This window comes from Esox lucius, chromosome 15 (assembly GCF_011004845.1).
Source record: "Esox lucius isolate fEsoLuc1 chromosome 15, fEsoLuc1.pri, whole genome shotgun sequence".
Lineage (NCBI taxonomy): Eukaryota > Metazoa > Chordata > Actinopteri > Esociformes > Esocidae > Esox > Esox lucius.
In genome coordinates, this window is record NC_047583.1 from 33,125,957 (window position 1) to 33,147,126 (window position 21,170).

The 21,170-nt window shown below is 40.3% G+C and overlaps 1 protein-coding gene across 4 annotated transcripts in view; it reads right to left on the reverse strand.

Annotated features, from left to right (window-relative positions):
• Positions 1 to 21,170, reverse strand: part of LOC105030282 (MAM domain-containing glycosylphosphatidylinositol anchor protein 1) — a 439,262-nt gene that overhangs the window by 123,250 nt on the left and 294,842 nt on the right. For all 4 annotated transcript variants that reach the window (XM_013133057.4, XM_020053829.3, XM_020053828.3 and 1 more), the window contains exons 10-12: positions 17,601 to 17,897; positions 6,939 to 7,205; positions 6,368 to 6,516 (exon numbers count right to left, since the gene is read on the reverse strand). In XM_013133057.4, the coding sequence (XP_012988511.2) occupies positions 6,368 to 6,516; positions 6,939 to 7,205; positions 17,601 to 17,897 (713 nt within the window). The remainder of the gene's footprint in view (positions 1 to 6,367; positions 6,517 to 6,938; positions 7,206 to 17,600; positions 17,898 to 21,170) is intronic.

Below are 21,170 nucleotides of genomic sequence, written 5' to 3' on the forward strand. Positions count from 1 at the left end.
GGTAAAGAATGTCTGGCATTTTGTTTTGCGAATAATAATTTAGATTTACATTTTAGATTTATAAGCTGAATCTCCTATTGTAAAACAGGTTACGTGTGATACATATGTTGAATTGTCAAGTAGCCTATATCGTTTTAATTATGTTTCAATAATAGCCAAATCAAATTGCTGAATGGTCATGGAAATAATTTGTAAGTTCATTCAAATTCAACCAAGGCTCTGATCATTCATCTGGCAGTAACGCGCATTCATCCATTGACATTCATTCAGTGAGGGGTGATTAGCGCCTGGGTAACCATTAGCAGCTGCCTGGGTACCAACGTTAAGTGCCATGTGCTGTTGGCTGATTAAGTTGGGAAAACAGGGTGAAAAATAACTGACAAATAGTCTCTCAATTGTTTTCCATTTGTGAGTTTAGAATTCTGACAGTGGGACAATGTAACATATGCCTATTTAGGAAAAGTCATGGAAGGAGGAGGGTTTAGCTTTTAAAATGGCTGTTTAATTTTAAAACTCAAATGCCAATTGGCGTAGGCATTTGGCGGTCCTAGTGTTAACCGTTCTTCTCTATCAGGGGTATCATGTGACCTTTTTTTCACCCAATTATTCCTTTGTGACAAGTCCGCGGGCTGTATTGCACCTTATTGCACCTAATTGTATTGCAACTAATCTTTATGTGCAATATTTTTTCTTCTTTCACTGCTTTCTCTGTTTTCTTTGCAAATGGTTGGCCTGTTCTCTCACATTTTCCCTTTCATTATTTTATTTGGTTGGATGAACTAGCACTGATATCACTGGGCTAAGGGGGCACTCGCCTATAAAGATTTTATCTTGGAATACCAAATCAATGAAAATTCCTGCTAAGAGGTCTAGGGTCTTCTCTAACTTGAAGAAGCTAAATGCGGGCCTGGTATTTCTGCAAGAGACTCATTTACGCACATAGGATCATTCAAGGCTGCAAAATCCCAGGTATAGTCAGGTCTTCCATTTACACTTTAACTGCAAGGCCAGAGGAGTTGCACGTTTGATTTGCAATAGAATTCCCTACTCAGCTACTAATGTAATCTCTGACAGTAATGGGAGGTATTTAGTTGTAACGGGCACCTTCTTGCACACATCTGTAGTTTTGGTGAATGTATACGCTCCCAACTTTGATTGTGTATTATGCCAATGGGTTGTTGTGGAAAATTCCTCCTCTATACATCTGTTAATATTCGGTGGGGATCTGAATTGTATTGTTGATCCAGCTCTGGACTGCTGCAACCCCAGATCTATGACTACCTCTGCAATGTCGAAGTAATTTTCAGATTTAATCTCTGAGAATGGGTGTGCAGACCCTTTGAGGTTTCAGAACCCCCGGGCGAGAGAGTACTCCTCTCATGGGCATCACTCTTTCTCTCCTATTGACAATTTTTTTTATTGACCGGGCAATGCAGACAAATGTGACCTCCACTGAATATTTACCCATTGTAATATCTAATCATGTTCCCCCGGGCCTTTGACATAGTTTTGTCAAAAAAAACCTTGTTCTCCTTCCTGTTGGAGGTTTAACACTAGATGCGCTAATTCATTCACACCTACTAGAAGTACCATCATGGTTCATTTTGACCCATGCATGTTTTGAATGGGAGGGTGTTGCTGACACACAATGATCAGTAGATGGCACATCTTGAGTATATATCCAATGCCACGTTTGTACAGTTAGGCTAGGAATCAAACCACCATTGAAAAATGTGAATCGAATAATAGCCTTGCAAATGCATATAGATGGCCTATAAGATTAAATAGCATGTTCACATTACTGTGTATTTATCAACAATAGAGTTAGTCCTAGAATGATTTGAAAGTGAAATACATTTTATATCTAACCTTATGAATATTTTCTAATATTGCGGTAAGCCTAATAGCAAGCGCCAAATGTCGGTGTGCCAACATATGCTATCTAGGCATTATGATTTTTAAAAATTATTATTACACACCCCAGCAATATTTTTTTTCTAGTATCCAATTATTACATTATGTAAGGGTATGGCGATGGGACAAAATTGTAACAAAAATTATAAAAAAGTATAAATGTTTTACTATTAAAATTAATAAATAAGGGCCAGACCGTTGGGATGCCTCTAGGCATGTCTGTGCTACTGTTTCTGTTCTTCCCAATCAGAGGCAGCTACACCTAGTTGTCTCTGACTGGGGACCCTATTCAAGTTCAGTTGTTTTTCATAGTTTGTGGATCATTGTTTGCGCCAGACGTTTTTGTGTTATGTGCTTTAATTCGTGGTTTGCCTCTCCTTCTGTTGTTTTCTGTTCAAATTTGAGGAAGAACATTAAAAGGAATGATTCTCTTATACTCTGCACCTGTGTCCTGCCTCCACAACCATGACAATATCATATGTCTCAATATCGTAACCACATTAAAATAGATATTCTAAAACCAAATTCATACATATGTGTCATATATAGTTATATTATTAAAGGAATTGTATTGTATTTTTCAACTTTCTTCTGAACATCCATTTATCTTGGCCTGTAGCTTATTAATTCAAAACCAAATGAGTACTTCTGACTGTGCAGCCGATGGCCCGGCTGGCCAGCAGTAGGAAGCATATTTTCTCAGGAAGGGGAAAAATCCTACTTCCTGCTCTTCATTCAGACCCCTTAGCCTCCTTAATGTCAATGTGAAGGTGCTGGCTAAAGTGATAGAGAAGCATCTGGATGTGAAAGTAACACGTTCACTACCTGCCCTTTTCTCTGCAAACTTTGTTTCTCTTCTCGTGCAAATTAAGCCTGACTTTTACAGATTGAGTAGCTATCACTTACAGGGAGGATTAATGCTGTTAAAATTAATTGTTTACAAATGGCATCCATTTATTGAATATTTTCATATGTTGCAGAGGCTCCCTCCTGATGTTTTTCTTAAATTATTTTCTTTATTTAACAAAAAATAAATAATATTATGTGTAACTATGGTGTCTTGGTTTTGTGCTTGTGTGTCTTATAAAAAGAAATAATAAACAAAGACTGGAAAAGTTAAGTAATGCTAAAAAACTAAACCTGGTGTAATATCACACAACTAATTAGGGTAAATTGGCAACAGGTCAGTGACAGGTTTGGGTTTTAACACTAGAACTGCCAAGCATTTCAAACTTCCATTAACAGCCAGAGCCGAATGACTTTTTGCCAGACCAGGTAAGCGGAGGCGGCCAAGAAGAGTAAATGTCTCTTACTTACTGACTGACTGACTACCCCTTGTTGAATAGCGTAGTGGTTAGAGACGCACACCTGCAACTAATAGGTCCTGCGTTTGAATCTTGTTACAGTCAAAGAAAATTATGTATTAGGGATTTGGTCCATATAGATAAAAACTTTGCTAGCCCTATAACCTTCAGTATCTATGTTATAGTAAGCCAAATATAAAACTTTTCGTGGTTATGTTGAGACTATTTCTAATGAATTTTCGAAGGACGCATACGTGCATGCTTTTTGGGTCAGGATAGACAAATACTTTGCTAGCTACAACATTCAGTAGCTACGTTATAGTAAGCCTAAAATAAAACAGTTTATACTGTGACTATTTCTAGTGGATTTTCGAAGTACATATCCGTGCATGATTTTTGCGGTAATATTGGCTAGATCAAAACTCCTTGGGCAGTGACATAATAGGGATTTCCACTGTGACTATTTCTAGTGGATACTGTGACTATTTCTAGTGGATTTTCGAAGTACATATCCGTGCATGATTTTTGCGGTAATATTGGCTAGATCAAAACTCCTTGGGCAGTGACATAATAGGGATTTCCACGATTCTCTCGTCTTTTCATTTGGGAAAAGTAATGGAAGGAGGAGGGTGTAGTTTTAATTACAACCTCAAATTCCAATTAATGTAGGCATTTGGCGGTCCTAATGTTAAAAGATAATTCCATACAGCATCAGTCTGACAGAATTGAGGATGGGGTGGGGCTCGGCACACTGTGAAAGACTGCATGGGCAAAAACAAAATATCTCAATGTAAAATTGCAGAGTTTGGATTTCTCATCATCTACGGTACATAAAAAGATTCAAAGATTCAAAGAATCCAGAGAAATCTCTGTATGTAGGGGACAAGGCCAAAAAGCAATATTGGATGGCCGTGATCTTTGGGCCCTCAGGCAGCACTGAATTAAAAAATACACAATTCTGTGGTTGGAATCACTGCATGGACTCAGGAACACTTCTGAAAAGCATTGTATGTGAACACATTACATTGCTGCATCCATAAATGCAAGTTAAATCTCTACCATGCAAAGAAGAAAAAATATATAAACAAGATCCAGACCCACCGCTGTCATTCTCTGGGCCCAAGCTTATATAAGGTGGACTGAGGCGAAGTGGAAAACTGTCCTGTGGTCTGACAAATCAAAATGTTTTGGAGCAACATATGCTGCCATTCAGACAATGTATTTTTCAGGGAAGACCTTTCTTATTTCTGCAAAACAATGCCAAACCACATTTTACAACAGCATGGCTCTGTAGTAAAAGAGTCCGGGTGCTAAACTAGCATGCCTTCAGTCCAGACCTGACACCCATTGAAAACATTTGGCGCATTATGAACTAAAAATATGACAAAGGAGACCCCGAATTGTTGAGCAGCTGAAATCCTATATTAAGCAAGAATAGGAATACTTTTCATATTCAAAACAACAGCAATTGGTTACCTCAGTACACAAATGCTTACAGAGTATTGTTAAAAGAAGAGGTGATGCAACACAGTGGTAAACATGGCCCTGTCCCAACTTTTTTTAAAAGTGTTGCTGGCATCAAATTCAAAATGGGCATGAATCTTTCCAAAAACAATGACAATTCTGAGTTTTAACATTTAATATGTTGTCTATGTACTGTTTTCAATGAAATATAGGGATAAATGATTTGCACATAATTGCATTCTGTTTTTATTTACATTTTGCACAGCGACACAACTTTTTTGGAAAAAGGGGTTGTACACAATCACCACAAAACGTTTTTGAGTCAAGCCTGCATTCTTTTTCTAAGCAACTGCTAAAGGTAACTTTTTTCTTACCCATTTAAATAGCTCATGTCAATGTCAATGTCAGCTTTATTTGTAAAGCACCACTTTTGGTCGTTGACCAAAGTGCTGTACAAGACAAAATATCAAAGAATACAAAATATATTAAACATACAGGTAAACAATTACATAGATACACATAAGACACAGACAAAATAGCAGCACAGACATTTAATGCCAACTCAGCTAAGATTAAATGTCAGAAAAAAAGGTAGGTCTTTAGCAATGACTTAAAAGTGTATAGTCTGGGCATTTCGAATATGGAGTGGTAGGCTATTACAGAGGATGGGACCACCCACCGAGAAAGCTCAATCCCCTCTAGTTTTTAGCCTGGCTTTTGGGACAACTAGAAGTAACTGGTTAGCCGACCTCAGTGCTCGGGCTGGAGAATGACGATGTAAAAGTTCAGACAGATATAAAGGGGCCAATCCATTTAAAACCGTAAAGATAAGCTCATGTTTCATTTTAACGCATTCAAGATTAAAAGTCAAGGCCAATACATACACACTCAAATGTTGTTTTCTGAATTACAACAGCCAGTAGTTGTGAGGGCTCATTTTCTTATCAGAAGCTTAGAGGGAGCGAGACAAGAACACAATCCCCATGTTTTCTCACACTTTTAGACACGCACCCTGCTATTAAAAAGATGGAGGTTTCTTCCATTACAGTGTGACACTGCCACTGCGTGACGAGGGAGGACTCAGGTTCTGATGGGTGAGAATGTGAAAGAGGGGTGGGGGGTGCTGCAGACTTTATAAAGAAATTATGTATCTGTCAGAGTGTATCAGTCTTCAGGTAGCGTAGGAAGGAGGGGGAAGAGAATGGAAAAGAGAGGACGGTAGAGAGGGAGTAAGAATAGGAATGGGGAGGTGAAGAATATTAGAGGAGGACGAGCATGAGGAGAGAAGAGGAAAAGGGGAGGAAAAACGAGAGGACGGAATAATGACGGAGAAGGAAAATACAGGGGACAGGAAGGAAGTGCAAAGGAGAAGAAAGGCATAATGGGAGAAGAGTGGAATTAACAAAGGAGGGAAGAAAGAAGGGTGTAGGGAGTCCCCACTCTGGTTCCTGGCTGCAGAGTTAATGCAAAACAAGCTCTTATCGATCCATTGACTGCTACCAGCACAGCCCCAGCAATTCCCTTGGTTCAAATTATGAAGGCCCACTTTACTTATTATCCACACACAAAACACTAACTATACAGCTCCTAATTAAGTGAGCAGCACAGAGAGTGGGTGTGTGCCTTTGTGAAAACCTATCTGCAATGTGAGTGTGTGTTTGTGTGTGGGGTTCTGTGTCACCCACCTTGCGGACATTGATCCAGTAACCGATGATGCGGTCTGTAGCTTGGGGCTCTCTCTGGGTCCACTGGAGTTGGTAGGAGTAGTTATTGCCCTTCAGAATGCGAATGGGGTTGGGTGTGTCATAGTAGAACTCTGCATTGTATGGCCGAGCTGCAATGTTGGCAGAGGGAGAAAAGGGAAGCGGGAGACAGAGAGGGCGGGGGATAGTTAATTGGTTTGTTACTTAAAATATTTTCTATCAGAGGGCCCCACAGTTTCAAACTTTCTTGAATCTAGTTTACGTTAAGGGCAGCTTTTATCATGGATACATGATATCATTTTGAATGTGTTTCTTTACTCGACATAATACATCCTCAATGAACACTACTAAAGATTTGGTGCATTACTGTGGCTTTAAAATAAAATGGCATTTCTCAAGTAAGCAAATCATAACTGAGAAAACCCTGAGCCTTCATTCTGATGTGGGTAAATTTACTTAATTTGCAATGAACTTTGGACAGCAAACCAAATTGGACAAATTACATCCTGACATTTTCAAAAATAATTCAAGATGAACTTCAAGTTTTACTCACATGTGACGTTGAAAGTGCAGGTAGAGGTGCCCACACCATTGCTAACGCGGCACTCATATGTGCCATTGTTGCCAGGGTCCAGCTTGAATTTTAGCTGTGGGTTCTCCTGGGGGTCTGTGGTCAGGGAAGACAAGGGCTCGCCGTTTCGGACCCAACGGACACTGGTCACACGTGCTGGGTTGGACTTCTGAATGACGCAGCGGAGCGTTACTAACTGGTAGTTCGGTGAACGAACATCCTGGAAGACTGGGTCTAGGACTGGAGCATCTAAGGGATAGGTGGGGAAATTGTCTTCATTCATCTGGTATGTATGCATTACAAACACCTATGATCTCCCTTCATATTTGTACCTTTCACATAAAGTGGTAAAATGTAGTCTAGTAGCAGAAGGGGCTCTACCTTTACTTAGGGAGGGGTATCATTAGTGGAAGACAGTAAAAAAAGAAAAAAGAGAGGAAGTGAGACAGATGTGGAGGGGAAGGGCAACAAAGCATAAACAGACAATATTGAATTGTGGTTTTGTATTGCTTTTGGGTGTTCATTATTATGTCTAAAGATGTAAAGAGCACTCACTATTAAACCAGTTGATAATGACTTAATCTCATGGGCTAAATTCCCAGCATCATAACAATGAATTTTTCTCTCTAGCTTTTCCCAGGAATATCTTACAGCATATAACATCCCCTTCGACAAGGCAAGGGCCTAGTGAGATATCACACCTGGTGTGTGGAAAACGCTATGTTGACATGATGGATTAGACACCACATGGCCTGGACATTAGAGGCGCTCTAATCGTGGGTAATTAACCAGTCCGAAGCTATCCACGTCTAATTACTGACTAGTGCTAACCATTAGCCTCCAGGTCAAACGGCTAACACTGTAGCAAAATTACACTGCTGCTAATCATCCAGCCGCTAGCTGCTGTAACTACACTAATCGGTCAGTAATGAGCAAAATAATGCAAATGCAGTGCTAACGATATGAGAAGTATGGGGCCTCAAACATTGGGGTTCACAAGACATGTTGAATCACATCTTTATTGGCTATGGATATGCAATTACAGACTATGTTACCACCATATTTCTGAGAGTTCAGAAAATGGAGTGTAGATTATGGACAAGATCCTTATAAACTTGGCATCCCTACGCAATTATTTTCAAGGGATAAAAACACAAACAGAAAATATTTGAACATTTTCTTTCACATGAACAATTATGAAAAATATACATTATTGCTTTAAAGCTGCACTAGGTAACATTCTGATAATAATTCAAAGGTGAGGAATAGCACCCCCAATTCTTGCCTCTACTCCCCCCAAGCCTGAGTTTGACTGAAAGCTGGAATTTTTAGACACAGTGAACCCAATATTAATAGAACCAGCTAAATGCACTGGCAACAAAATTGGTAAGAAACATTTGCTATCTAGTAATACGTTTTTATTTAAACAAAGGTAAATTATATGTAAATTGTGTTTACATATAATTTTGACTAGCCAGTAATACAACAAAGTGAGGCAGCCGATTGTATCACCACTTTGCGGCACCAGTGGCCCAAAGCAATATAATTAGTGGGGTTTCCACAAAACAGACTATAGGAAGGATTAAAGAAATTTGAAATACAACTCAAATTAAAAGAGGGTGGAAAACAGAGGGAAAAACAGGGAGAAAAGGGAGAAAGAGAGACAAGAAGAAATATCCTTCCAGGACCACCATGGCACCCATTAATTCTTATTAATTCTCATTTTCATTCATTCCTCATTAACTACCATTAATTCCCCCTTGACTTCCATGCGTTCTACATAGACTCCAATTAATTCCCCATTGCCCCCCATTCATTCCCTATTGACCTCTAGGCATTTCCCACAGAATCCTGTTGAATCACCAATGACAACCATTTATTACTCATTGACCTCGATGCATTCCCCACAGACCCCCATTCATTCCTCATAGACTTCCATTGAATCACCACTGACTCCCATTCATTCACCATTGACCTCCATTCATTCCCTATTGACCTCCAACCATTCCCTATTGACCTCCATTTATTCCCCATAGACTCCCAGTGAATCACCATTGACTCTCATTCATTCACCATTGACCTCCATTCATTCCTTATTGGCTTCCATGCATTCCCCATAGACCCCAATTAATTCCCCATTGACCCCCATTGACTTCTGTGTGTTCTCCATTGACTCCAACTGAATCACCACTGACTCCCATTCATTCCTTATTGATCTCCATTCATTCCCCATTGACCTCAATTAATTCCCCATTGACATATATGTGTTTCACATAGACTCCCATTGAATCACCATTGACTCCCATTAATTTCCCATTTACTTCTATGCATTTATCATTGACTCCCATTAATTCTCCATTGGACCCCATTAATTCTCTATAGACTTGCATTCATTCCCCATTGACTTCCATTCATTTCCTATGGAAACCCATGCATTTCTTGACTATAGCCCCACCATCAGGCCGATCAGCTTGAAACATTGTGGAGGCCTTCCTGCAATAGGCCTGAACCTTTAAATTCTTGTCCCAAGATGCTATTTACCGAGTGGTGAGAAGATCAGTGCAGAGCTCTAGCTGAAGATAACGTTTTAGTGTTTTAGACCAAATTCATAATGGCGAAAAATCCAAGATGGCGGACTTTGTGTTCTTGAGGCAAAATTGGTCCTTAGGTGAAGAGTGACATGTGGACCGAAGTTCAGACCTCTAGGTCATAATGGGTTGGATTTGGCAGTGTAGCTTTTGGAGCTAACTTAGATTGCTAATAGTCTAGTATACACCTATGGGCAAAGTGGCGTGTCTGTAGCGCAGGAATATGCGTCCAAAAAATTATAATAATAACAATAATCCTAACAAAAATAATAGGGTTCCTGAGACCCTTCGGGGCATGGAACCCTAATAAATAAAACTGGAAGAGATGAAGACGGGAGACCGAGGACATGAACAGAGAGCATGGAGACAACAAGAAACAGGATAAAGACAGAGGGAGACAGTTAAAGACGGGAGAGAGAAAGCAAGAGACAGAGCAGAAAAGTGACAAAGCAAGGGGCAGATAGACATGCAGTGAGGCTAGCTGATAAAGTGATGTAGTGGCGGCTCCGCTTCTTGCCAGTCAGCAGTTGGTCTCCTTATCCTAGAAATGTGGTGCACGGATGGGAGCACTGACAAAATGACTCCGCACCAACCATTACTGTCTCCTCTATCTATTTTACTCAGCAGTTCATGCTATGCTAGAATGTTTCAATTTCACAACACAATAATACCCATAAACAGACAATCATCATCTGTCTTTTTGGACACAATGAATCTCTGCCATTAACCCATCACACACACACACACATACATAGTATCAAATGCATGCACGCACACATAACTAAATCCCCAGACCTCAACAGTTTGGTATGCAGGGGGGAGATTAATCTGCATTTAGTATAGGGGCAGAAAGTCTGGGGTGCTTTTTCCTCCCTTCTTTTCAGTTTGTCATTCTCTTTTTTCTCCTTCCTCTCTCTTGATCCATCCCTCTCATTATGTCTTTCCCTCCCTCCATTCATCTGTCACTCCCAGTGTGTGCCTCTTTCCCTCTAACTTCCTCCCTCCATCTGTATTTCTCTCTCTTTCTAAAGTGGGATGGCCACCTGGCCAATAAATCATTGAAGTGAACAAGACTAGACCCATTTCTGAAAATGTGGTCCTTCCACCTGCATTAGCCAGCACTGTAAATCTATATGTTTCTTTTTTAGCATATATGGGGGATAAGACGGTTTTGAATGACAGCTCCACAGTCATGGTGTTCTTTAATAAAGCCAGCATTGATTTAAAACTTCAATTCAAGGCTAAGCTGGTTTCACTGGTTAAGTAAGTTGGCATTAGGATACCCCTTACACTGAATATCAAACTACTAAAGTCCCTATGCACAAGGCACAAGGAGATCTGAGACCATTTGGTGCAACAACACACCAAAAATATCAGAGGCTACCCGTCTCAGATCTATCTAAGTGTCTAGGGGGGTAGGGTTTGATTTGGATCCATGGATAAAACTAGCTTTGTTCAGTAATGCTTTGGCTTCAAAACATGCTAATGTCCCAACAGATTACTCACTCCAGGTCAATTAATTTTTCAGCTAATGTTTTTTCTATGAAGCATATACATTGACAGACAGACAGTCATGTTGCACCTAAAAAAGTTGGACAAAAAAATTAAATTATTGTAGGCTTTTCTCTTTTCAAAGAAATGTCCTGGAAGTTGTAACGTACGTTTTTTCAGATGACTATATATCAAAGCCCATTGGCCCATGACAATGAAGGAGAGACTACATTTTGTAGCATGCTGTCTTTTTAATGAGAGTAGACCAGAAATAGCATGTTTGCCAATTCCCTTTTAGGGGGTTGTCTTCCTGTCGCCTCTCCAGTGCACCTGTTGTCACATTCATTTGCACCAAAACAGGTTACATTGATTCACAATCGCTTATGCTTCCTAACTGGACAGATTGATATCCCTGAAGGTTAATTGACTTGGTGTTATAATGTCAAGCAAAGTCTTTGGTCATCTTGCAAGAATCGCACGTTTGAGATCTCTCCATAGTGGCTCGATGATATTAAGGTCAGGAGACTGTGATGGCAAAACCAGAATCATCACTTTTATCTGCTGTTACCACTGGAGGGTCAACTTGGCCTTGTACCGAGGGTCACTGTTGTGCTGGAAAGTCAGATTTTGTGCAGAAGAATGCCAATTGTCTGCAAGAATCTTCTGATAACATGCTGCATTCAGCTTGCCATCAATTTTCACAAGATTCCCGTGGCTTTAGAGCTCACACACCCCCAAAACATCAGTGAGACACCACCATGCTTCACAGTGGGGAAGGTATTCTGTTCACTATAGGCCTTGTTAACCCCTATCCAAACATAGCGCTTATGGTTATGACCATAAAGCTCTATTTTGGTCTCGTCACTCCAAATTACATTGTGCAAGAAGCTGTGAAGCATATCAAGGTGTTGTTAGGCATATTGTAACCTGGCTTTTTTGTGGCATTGGCAGAGTAAAGGCTTCTTTCTGGCAACTCCACCATGTAGCTCATTTTTGTATCGTTGTATTGTGCTCCTTGAAACAACCATACCGCCTTTTTCCAGACCAGCCTGTGTTTCTCCTCAGGTTACCTGTGGAATTTTCTTCATATCCTGAACAATTCATCTGGCAGTTTTGGCTGAAATCTTTCTTGGTCTTGCTGACCTTGGCTTGGTATTAAGAGATCCCCTAATTTTCCACTACTTAATAAGTGATGAACAGTACTGACTGGCATTTGCAAGGTTTTGGATATCTTTTTATATCCTCTTCCATCTTTATAAAGTTCTATGACCTTCTATTACGCAGGTCTTTTGACAGTTCTTTTCTGGTCCCCATGGCTCAGTATCTAGCCTGCTCAGTCCATCCACATGAGAGCTAACAAACTCATTTACTATTTATACATAGATTGCAATTGAAAAAGGCACAGATGTGGGAAATTCACCTTTATTGCCATTTTCACCTGTGTGTGTCACTTTGTGTGCCCGTAACAAGGTCAAACATTCAAGGGTATGTAAACATTTGATCATGGCCATTTGGGTGATTTCTGTTATCATTATGATTTGAAAGGAACCAAACAACTATGTGACACGAAATTGTTTCGTATGATCACTATCCTTACATAAAATAATTGTTTTTGCATGATGAGTCATGCAATCAAAATCAATGCCAAAATTTCACAATTTCTGCCAGGGTATGCAAACGAATGAGCACAACTGTATATACACCGATCAGCCATAAAATGATGACCACCTGCCTAATATTGTGTAGGTCCCCCTTTTAACGCCAAAACAGCCCTGACCCGCCAAAGCATGGATTCAACTAGACCTTTGAAGGTGTGCTGTGGTATCTGGCACATCCTTGAAGTCCTATAAGTTATGAGGTGGGGCCTGCATGGATCAGACCTGTTTATCCAGCACATCCCACAGATGCTCGATTGGAATGAGATCTGGGGAATTTGGAGGCCAAGTCAACAGCTTAAACTAGTTGTTGAGTTCCTCAAACCATTCCTGAACCATTTTTGCTTTGTGGCAGGGTGCATTATCATGATAAAAGAGGCCAATGCCATCAGGAAATACCGTTGCCATGAAAGGGTGCATATGGTCAGCAACAATGCTTAGGTAGTTGGTACATGTCAAAGTAACAGCCACATGAATGGAAGGACCCAAGTTTGCCCAGCAGAACATTGCCCAAAGCATCACACTGCATCTGTCGGCTTGGCTTCTTCCCATAGTGCATCCAGGTGCCATGTGTTCTCCAGGTAAGTGACGCACACGCCCCCAGCTATACACAAGATGTAAAAGAAAACGTGATTCATCAGACCAGGCCACCTTCTTCCATTGCTCGGTGGTCCAGCTCTGATGCTCACATGCCCATTGTAGGCGCTTTAGGCAGTGGACAAGGGTCAGCATGGGCACTCTGGCTGGTCTGCGGCTACGCAGCTCAATACGCAACAAACTGTGATGCACTGTGTGTTCTGACACCTTTCTATCAGTACCAGCATTAACTTTTTCAGCAATTTGAGCTACAGTAGCTCGTCTTTTGGATTGGACCACATGGGCCAGCCTTCGCTCCCAACGTTCATCAATGAGCCTTGGTCGCCCATGACAATCACATCACAATCTGGCCCTTGTCAAAGTCGCTCAAATATATCACACCCACTGACAGATGATATAAGATTATCAGTGTTATTCACTTTAACTGTCAATAATAATTGGACACTGACACAAGTTTTGTTATTTTGGCTGTTCACCAAATATTCAAGTTACAGTTAAATAATTAATATGGTCTTAAAGTGCAGTCTCTCAGATACAATTTGAGGGTATTCACATTCAAATTGGAGGAAAGGAGGAAATTGAATCAAAAAGTATTTAATGGACAGGGGTGGGCTATTCCTTCATTACTGCATCATCAATTAAGCAGGTAAAAGGTCTGAAGTTGATTCCAGGTGCATTCGCATTTGGAAGCTGTTGCCCGGTACCCACAACATGCGGTCAAAGGAGCTCTCAATGCAAGAAAAAAACAAGAAACCAAGCAAGCCTAGTTCAGCCGGCCTACAATAGAACATAGAGATCGAACCTCTACGCCACAAAGCTGACCAGTTGCTGTGTGTCAGCATAGCATATTGACATTATATAATATTGTCATGTATTCACATCACATCATGTTTGAATATTTTGTTAGACACCATTAACCATCGTGTAAAACTGAGTAACGTTTCTTATTAAGTTTACCTCTACCACAAATAGCATCCATTAACTGTATGGGTTTTGCCACAGGCCGTTTTAACTCTTATTATCCGTTTGTGAATGACACTGTTACAATAACTACTCTATCAATATAGGTGACGATAACTGACTTTTACTTCAAGTGAAAAGATGAAATTGTGTAGCCAGCGAAGTGTTTGACTATCCTGAACAAATCCTAATATCCACCAGAACTGTTTTATTTTTGGTTTCCTATTACGTAGCTACACAAAGTTTTTGTCTGTCCTGAACCTCAGGCAAAAGAAAATCCACCATAAATAGTCACAATATAACAGTAAACTAGTGATGGCTGTTCTTCTAGCAGCAGGATATTATGCTAGCAGCGCTAACTCAGATAATCTTTTTTGAAAACAGCCATCATTGAACTAAATAAGGCGATATAGTTAACAATCTAGTTTGTCAATCTAGTCTGTAATTTTATGTTTAAAGTCCGTTCCAATGTTGTTCTTGTCTGTTGTTTTTTTTACATTGTAGATTTACTATATGGCCTTATACATTTCAATTATGGCTTTTATTGTGATAATGAAAATTTTAGTGCTGCCAGCATAGTATCATGGTGCTAAAATAACGCTAATGAAGCCTCGTTTGGCCATCACTACAGTAAACAGTTACATTTTAGGCTTCCCGTAGCAACAGAAGGTTGGAGCCAGCAAAGTTGTTGTCTATTCTGAACAAATCCTCTTTTACCACTGGCCAGTTTAACAGCTAATTAGCCGTTCGTGAATGACATTGAGTAGTCAGTCAGTCAGACAGGGACGGACTTTCTCACTCAGTAAGAAACATTCGCCAAATCAACAGATTGGTACATTCTGAGAAAAAAGAACACACTGGTGAGCTCTGCAACACAAAAAAATCTGGACGTCCACAGAAGACAACAGTGGTGGACGATGGTAGGATCCTTTCCTTTGTAAAGAAAAACCCCTTCACAACATCCGGCCAAGTGAAAAATACTCTCCAGGAGGTAGGCATAACATTATCCAAGTCTACCATGAAGAGAAGACTTCATGACAGCAAATACAGGGGGTTCACCACAAGGTGCAAACCATTAATATGCCTGAAGGATAGAAAGGCCAGATTTTGCAAAAAAAACAGCCCTGTTCTGGAACAGCATTCTTTGGATAGATGAAACTAAGATCAACCTGTACCAGAATGATGGGAAGAAAGAAATATGGAGAATGGCTCATGATCTGAAGCATACCACACGATCTGTAAAACATGGTGGAGGCAGTGTGATGGCATGGGCAAGCATGGCTTTCAAAGGCACTGGGTCACTAGTGTTTATTGATGATGTGAGAGAGGATAGAAGCAGCCGGATGAATTCTGAAGTGTATAGGGATATATTGTCTGCTCAGATTCAGCCAAATTCTGCGAAATTGATTGGATGGCGCTTCACACCCGATCGAGCATGCACTTCACTTGCTGAAGACAAAAGACCAACAACTGAAGACTGCTGCAGTAAAGGCCTGGCAAAGCATCACAAAGGAGGAAACTCAGTGTTTGGTGATGTCCATGCATTGCAGACTTCAAGCAGTCATTGCCTGCAAAAGATTCTCGACAAAGTATTAAAAATTGAAATTTTATTTATGATTGTGTTAATTTGTCTAATTACATTTGAGCCCCTGAAGTAAGGGGACTGTGTATGAAAATGGTTCCAATTCCTAAACATTCCATACAATATTTTTGTTCAACCCCTTGAATTAAAGCTGAAAGTCTGCACTTAAATTACATCTCGGTTGTTTTATTTCTAATCCATTGTGGTGGCCTACAGAGCCAAAATTATGAAAATCCAAATAATTCCGTACCTAACTGTATATATAAAAATGCACACCTTTTTCACTTAGCAGCAGAATCACTAGCAGAATCAAGTGGTGAGAACCTAGGGGTGGGAATCTAGTGGTTGTTTCATGGGCAATCAAGCATCTCAACTTCAAAAATGTTGATGTTGTATCCAGTTTTTGAATTACACCAATACACAAAAATTGCCAATATGGAATAGTTAATATGCTTACCTCTAGCAAGGTGTCACAGCTTGCTAAAGGTACATGGAATAACACAGATTGAACTATGGGAGACCATACAACATTTCAAATTGAAATGCTGCATTCACATTTAGTGGGAAATACATGCTATCTGAAGAAAAGCTGCGTACAAAGAAATTATGAATTAAAGCAGTTTTGGTATGTTGTAATTTGGGCGTCTTTTTTAAGTATGGCAGTTTCCAGTGTGTGTGTGTGTGTGTGTGTGGGGGGGGTTATTCTAGCATAGCGCATGAGTAACAGGTGTTCAGACATAACTACACACCTGTCTGGGTAATTGTCTCTCTCCCAGTCCCCTATAATTACAGATGCACAGCCTTATTTCGAAGGGGACTACGAAGGGCATCAAGATGACGGCTGACCGCTATAAACAGCGTCCAGACAAGACAACAACACTATTTGGCTATGTGCAGTGTGCCCGGAGTTGTCAATCAATCGTTATTGTGCCTCCAAGTTGAGAATTTATGCTATGGCCCTTCAGTAGATTTTTTTATTCACGATTCCCACAAAAACAAACCTTTTACACAGGCCTCTAAGACAGGGCTATTCAACTCTGGTCCTGGAGGGCCGAAACACCTCCGGATTACCTAGTTATTAACCGCCCTCACCTCATATCATGGGTCTGAATCCTATTAGAAGGACAGGAAGAAAAAAAAATATATAGGAATTAGATAGTTCCAGGGTTCCGGTACTGTGCATGATGGAAAGTGGGGAGTGGGGATTTTCAAAAGACTCCTGCAACTTCATATAATGCACAGTCAATAATTCTCTGACATGCGTTGTGCAATAGTCAAGTGAAGAGAAATAAAGTGAAAGAGAACCCCAGAACTCAAAAGATGAGATCTCCTAGATCTCAGAAGATAAATGCTGATGAATGCGGAGGCTTTTAGGGTTTTGAAATAAGCCCCTTCATAATGGAAGCATTACTGAAGCGCGGCAGGCATAAACACTCTTACCATGCACAAACAAGAAGGCTAAATGTAACCAAGGGGGGATCGTCGTTAATAGCCTAAGTAGCGTTGTCACTAATGGCTTGCACAGACAATAAACAGGGCTGCCATACTTAGCGGCATTGGTTTCTAAAAGGCATTATTCCATTTGTTAATTAGCGACCTTGTTTTGTTTGATAATCCCCATTGGGGGTTTACATACTATAGTCCAGTGTGAGAGCACGACCAAAAGCACACCATGTACAGAAAGTTGCCAGATAAGAAAAAAACCACATCATGGAAAACACATAATTCCAAATTTAAAGAACAGATGTGTCATTGGAAATGTAATACTCACACTGCACATTGAGCTGGACTTGCGCCTGGCGTGGCTTGATGTTAAGGCCGTTGTAAGTTGCCGTCTGGCAGCGATAGGCACCCATTAGGTCACGGGTGACACTGGTCAGCCGTAGGCGTCCGTCACGTGTTTCCACCGCCCACTCGCCCGTGGGCATTGCAAGGTCCTTGTCGGCTCGTGACCAGAGGACAGGTGGACGGGGCTTGCCGTCCACCAGACACACAAGTTCTGCCGTGCCACCCTCCCTCACGCTGACCACCTGGCCTCCCGCCGGCACCGTCAAAATCGGGGGAGTGACTGTTAGGGTGGAAAAGGGATATAGCGGAAGAGGCAGTGTGATGGGGAAGACAGAGACAGGGAGATTTAGAGAAAACAGGACAACGAGGGAGACCAAAAGATAAACCAGATATTTAAGAAAGAAAACAGAATAGGGAAGAGACAGAAGATATTAGATGTTGAAATTAGTGAATGTGTTTTTATTGGACCAAAAATGTTATGTCAAGGTCAAACCCACATACTCAATCTATCAACGCTGTCAACAGGACTAGGAGATGCAACAGCAGGGAATGGGGGGAGGTCGAAAATGACTCCCAAAACATTGCACCTTGTGCAGTATCACTGGGTAGGTACAAGCAGTGCAGGGATGGGGCTTTCACCACAGGGTTTCCACTTTACTGATCTGCAAATAGTAAAGGATTCTTTAACATGAGATCCTACTATGAGAGATATAAAGAGATAGACAGCACTGCTTACCACAGTTTCGCTGAAACCCTGCATGGTAAAATAAAAAATAATAATGAATCAAATCGAATGCTTGAATCAAGTGTGTGATCATTTGTAGATTTTAAAATGTAGTTTTGATGCCACAACATAATAATCAACAACCAATTTTTTTTTTTCTTTAGAATTGGTCCATACAACTTACTGTCCTTGCGTCTATTCATGTAAAGTAATATACGCCCAATTTATTTTGTATTAGGGCTAAAACAATAAAAAGACAAATTCGACCATACTGAATATCCAAAATCAATAGCATATATCTCACAAGACCACTACATACGCAAACAGACGTATGACATGGCATGTTCCCAAGCAGTGTAAAAGTACACCACAGTAGACTACAACCAACAATCACAGCTCATATACTACCGCAACCTCTTTGTCAGCATTTACATATTAAGCACCAGCTGGGCCTTTGGTACATGGAGAATATTGAACATCTGTGGACACATAGCAGTGGAGACATCAAATGATAAAGCAAGTTTAAATGCTGTCATTACGGCTGGCATGGCGTCCAAGGTTTTGTGTTTCATTGACAGGAAACGTTAAGCTGGTGTTCTTGTCTGTAGGTGTAAGTGTGAAGTGCTTTGCAACTTTGTAGCAAGCGATTTGGTAGCGATAGCATTAGCTGCATGGCTAGCATTTGCACCTGTACCCCCAACACTGCTGTCGATGAGCACCAATGGCTGACGATGTTCCCAAAAAATTTATCGCCTCACCTCATCCCTCTTTAGCAGGCAGCCTCCCTGCTGAAGCGTTTAGGGCAGTGAGCCATTTCATCCTGATGTCCCGTTTTTATGTTTGATAGCAAGCAAGCGTGATTGCTAGTAAGATACACCTTTTGTGTCAGTGTCACATTAACGATCAGCTGCCTGCACAGTTCTAAACTGCATGTTCCAGTGTTCCGCAACCTGGCATATATCATAACCGACTCATCTCAGTCAAAACAAGTTCCACAGAATGATACGGTCCCCCACCCCCGAAGGTAGCTGTTGAATGAGAGATGTTCTAGTCTCGTATGCATAGTGCTCAACAGCATCAGGACGACTTAACCTTTTAAAAACGTTAAAGCCTGACACAAAGAAATGTCCTTGGTAATCCATGTAGGGTCTTCCTAAAAAAACAGAATCTTCGTCAGCGTGGCTTATACTGAATACTGTGCACTTTCAGAAGAGCCCGTTGCATGATTCACATGAATGTAAACGTTTTGAACAGAGGCAAACTCAGTGAACAAGAAGCAATGTTTACTGTAAATGAAGGAATATCAACCTTGAAGGATGATCTATGTAATATGTTTATAATCAAGCAAATTTAAATCAAATATACAACTTGGAAAGCTGAACAGCTAGTACCATTGTGATTTATGCAACCCCTGCATTCACCAGTATGCAGCTAACTACGATTATTGTCAAACACATTTCACTTGAATCTGGATGGATTTTTTTTTATATGATTTCTCATCCCACAGCCTAATAATGTGATTCACTGCTCTCCCTAAATGCACCCTATCCTGCCTCAGAATGTTGGTATTGGTGTGTTTCTCTCTCACACAGATGGGTGAAGTGTGGCGGTTTTACAAAGACATAAAAATTTACATTTTGTGAGAATGTATATTAGGTATTTATAATTTTTAAAATGTATTTGCATTTTGGATATTTAATATTCAAATAATGTCTGTGCACAATTTACTGAATAGCAAACTAAAATTAAATCAGAATGCTTTTATAATTTGAAGTAATGTAACATGTTTATTGTACAAAAAGGGTAACGCTCAATGATTGCCAAATTTTATGTCTTTCATATTATTTGTAAATTGTGCAAATACAACTGCTATTTTGCAAACTATAAAATACCTCAGTGCAGGTTTGCACAGTGCACTCAAAATGAAATCTTTTACATATACGGCTCTGTAAAAAATTAAGAGACCACTGTAAAACTATCCGTTTCTCTGGTACTATTCATAGGGATGTGCTTGAGTAAAATGAACAGTTTTTTTTCTTTCTATAAACTACTGATAACATTACTCCCAAATTCCAAATAAAAATATTGTCATTTAGAATATGTATTTGTAAAAAATAACAACTGGTCTAAATAATCTGAAAAAATATACATTGTTTTCCGACCTCAAAGTATGCAAAGAAAACAAATTCATATTCATTTACCTACAACAAAATACTAATGTTTTAACTTAGGAAGAGTTCAGATATCAATAGTTGGTGGAATAACCCTGATTTTTAATCACAGTTTTCATGCGTCTTGGGTGACTTTATGCCACTCTTGGCACAAAAATTCAAGTAGCTCGGCTTAGTTTGATGGCTTTTGACCATACATCTTCCTCTTGATCAAATTCCAGAGGTTTTCAATGGGGTTCAAGTCTGGAGATTGGGCTGGCCAACGCAGGGTCTTGATCTGGTGGTCCTCCATACACACCATGACTGACCTGGCTGTGTGGCATGGCGCATTGTCCTGCTGGAAAAAACAATGCTCTGAGTTGGGGAACATTGTCAGAGCAGAACCAAGCAGGTGTTCTTCCAGGATAACCTTTTACTTCATTCATGCATCCATCACAAAGTCAAATCTGCCCGATTCAAGCCTTGCAGAAGCATCCCCATCACGATCCTCCACCAAATTTCACAGTGGGTGTGAGACACAATGACTTGCAGGCCTTCTCAGGTTTCTGTCTAACCATTAGATGACAAGGTGTTGGGCAAAGCTGAACATTTGACACGGTCCAGTCCTTATGGTCTTTTGCAAACTTCAGCCAATAGTTTTTCTGCCTTTGCGAATGTG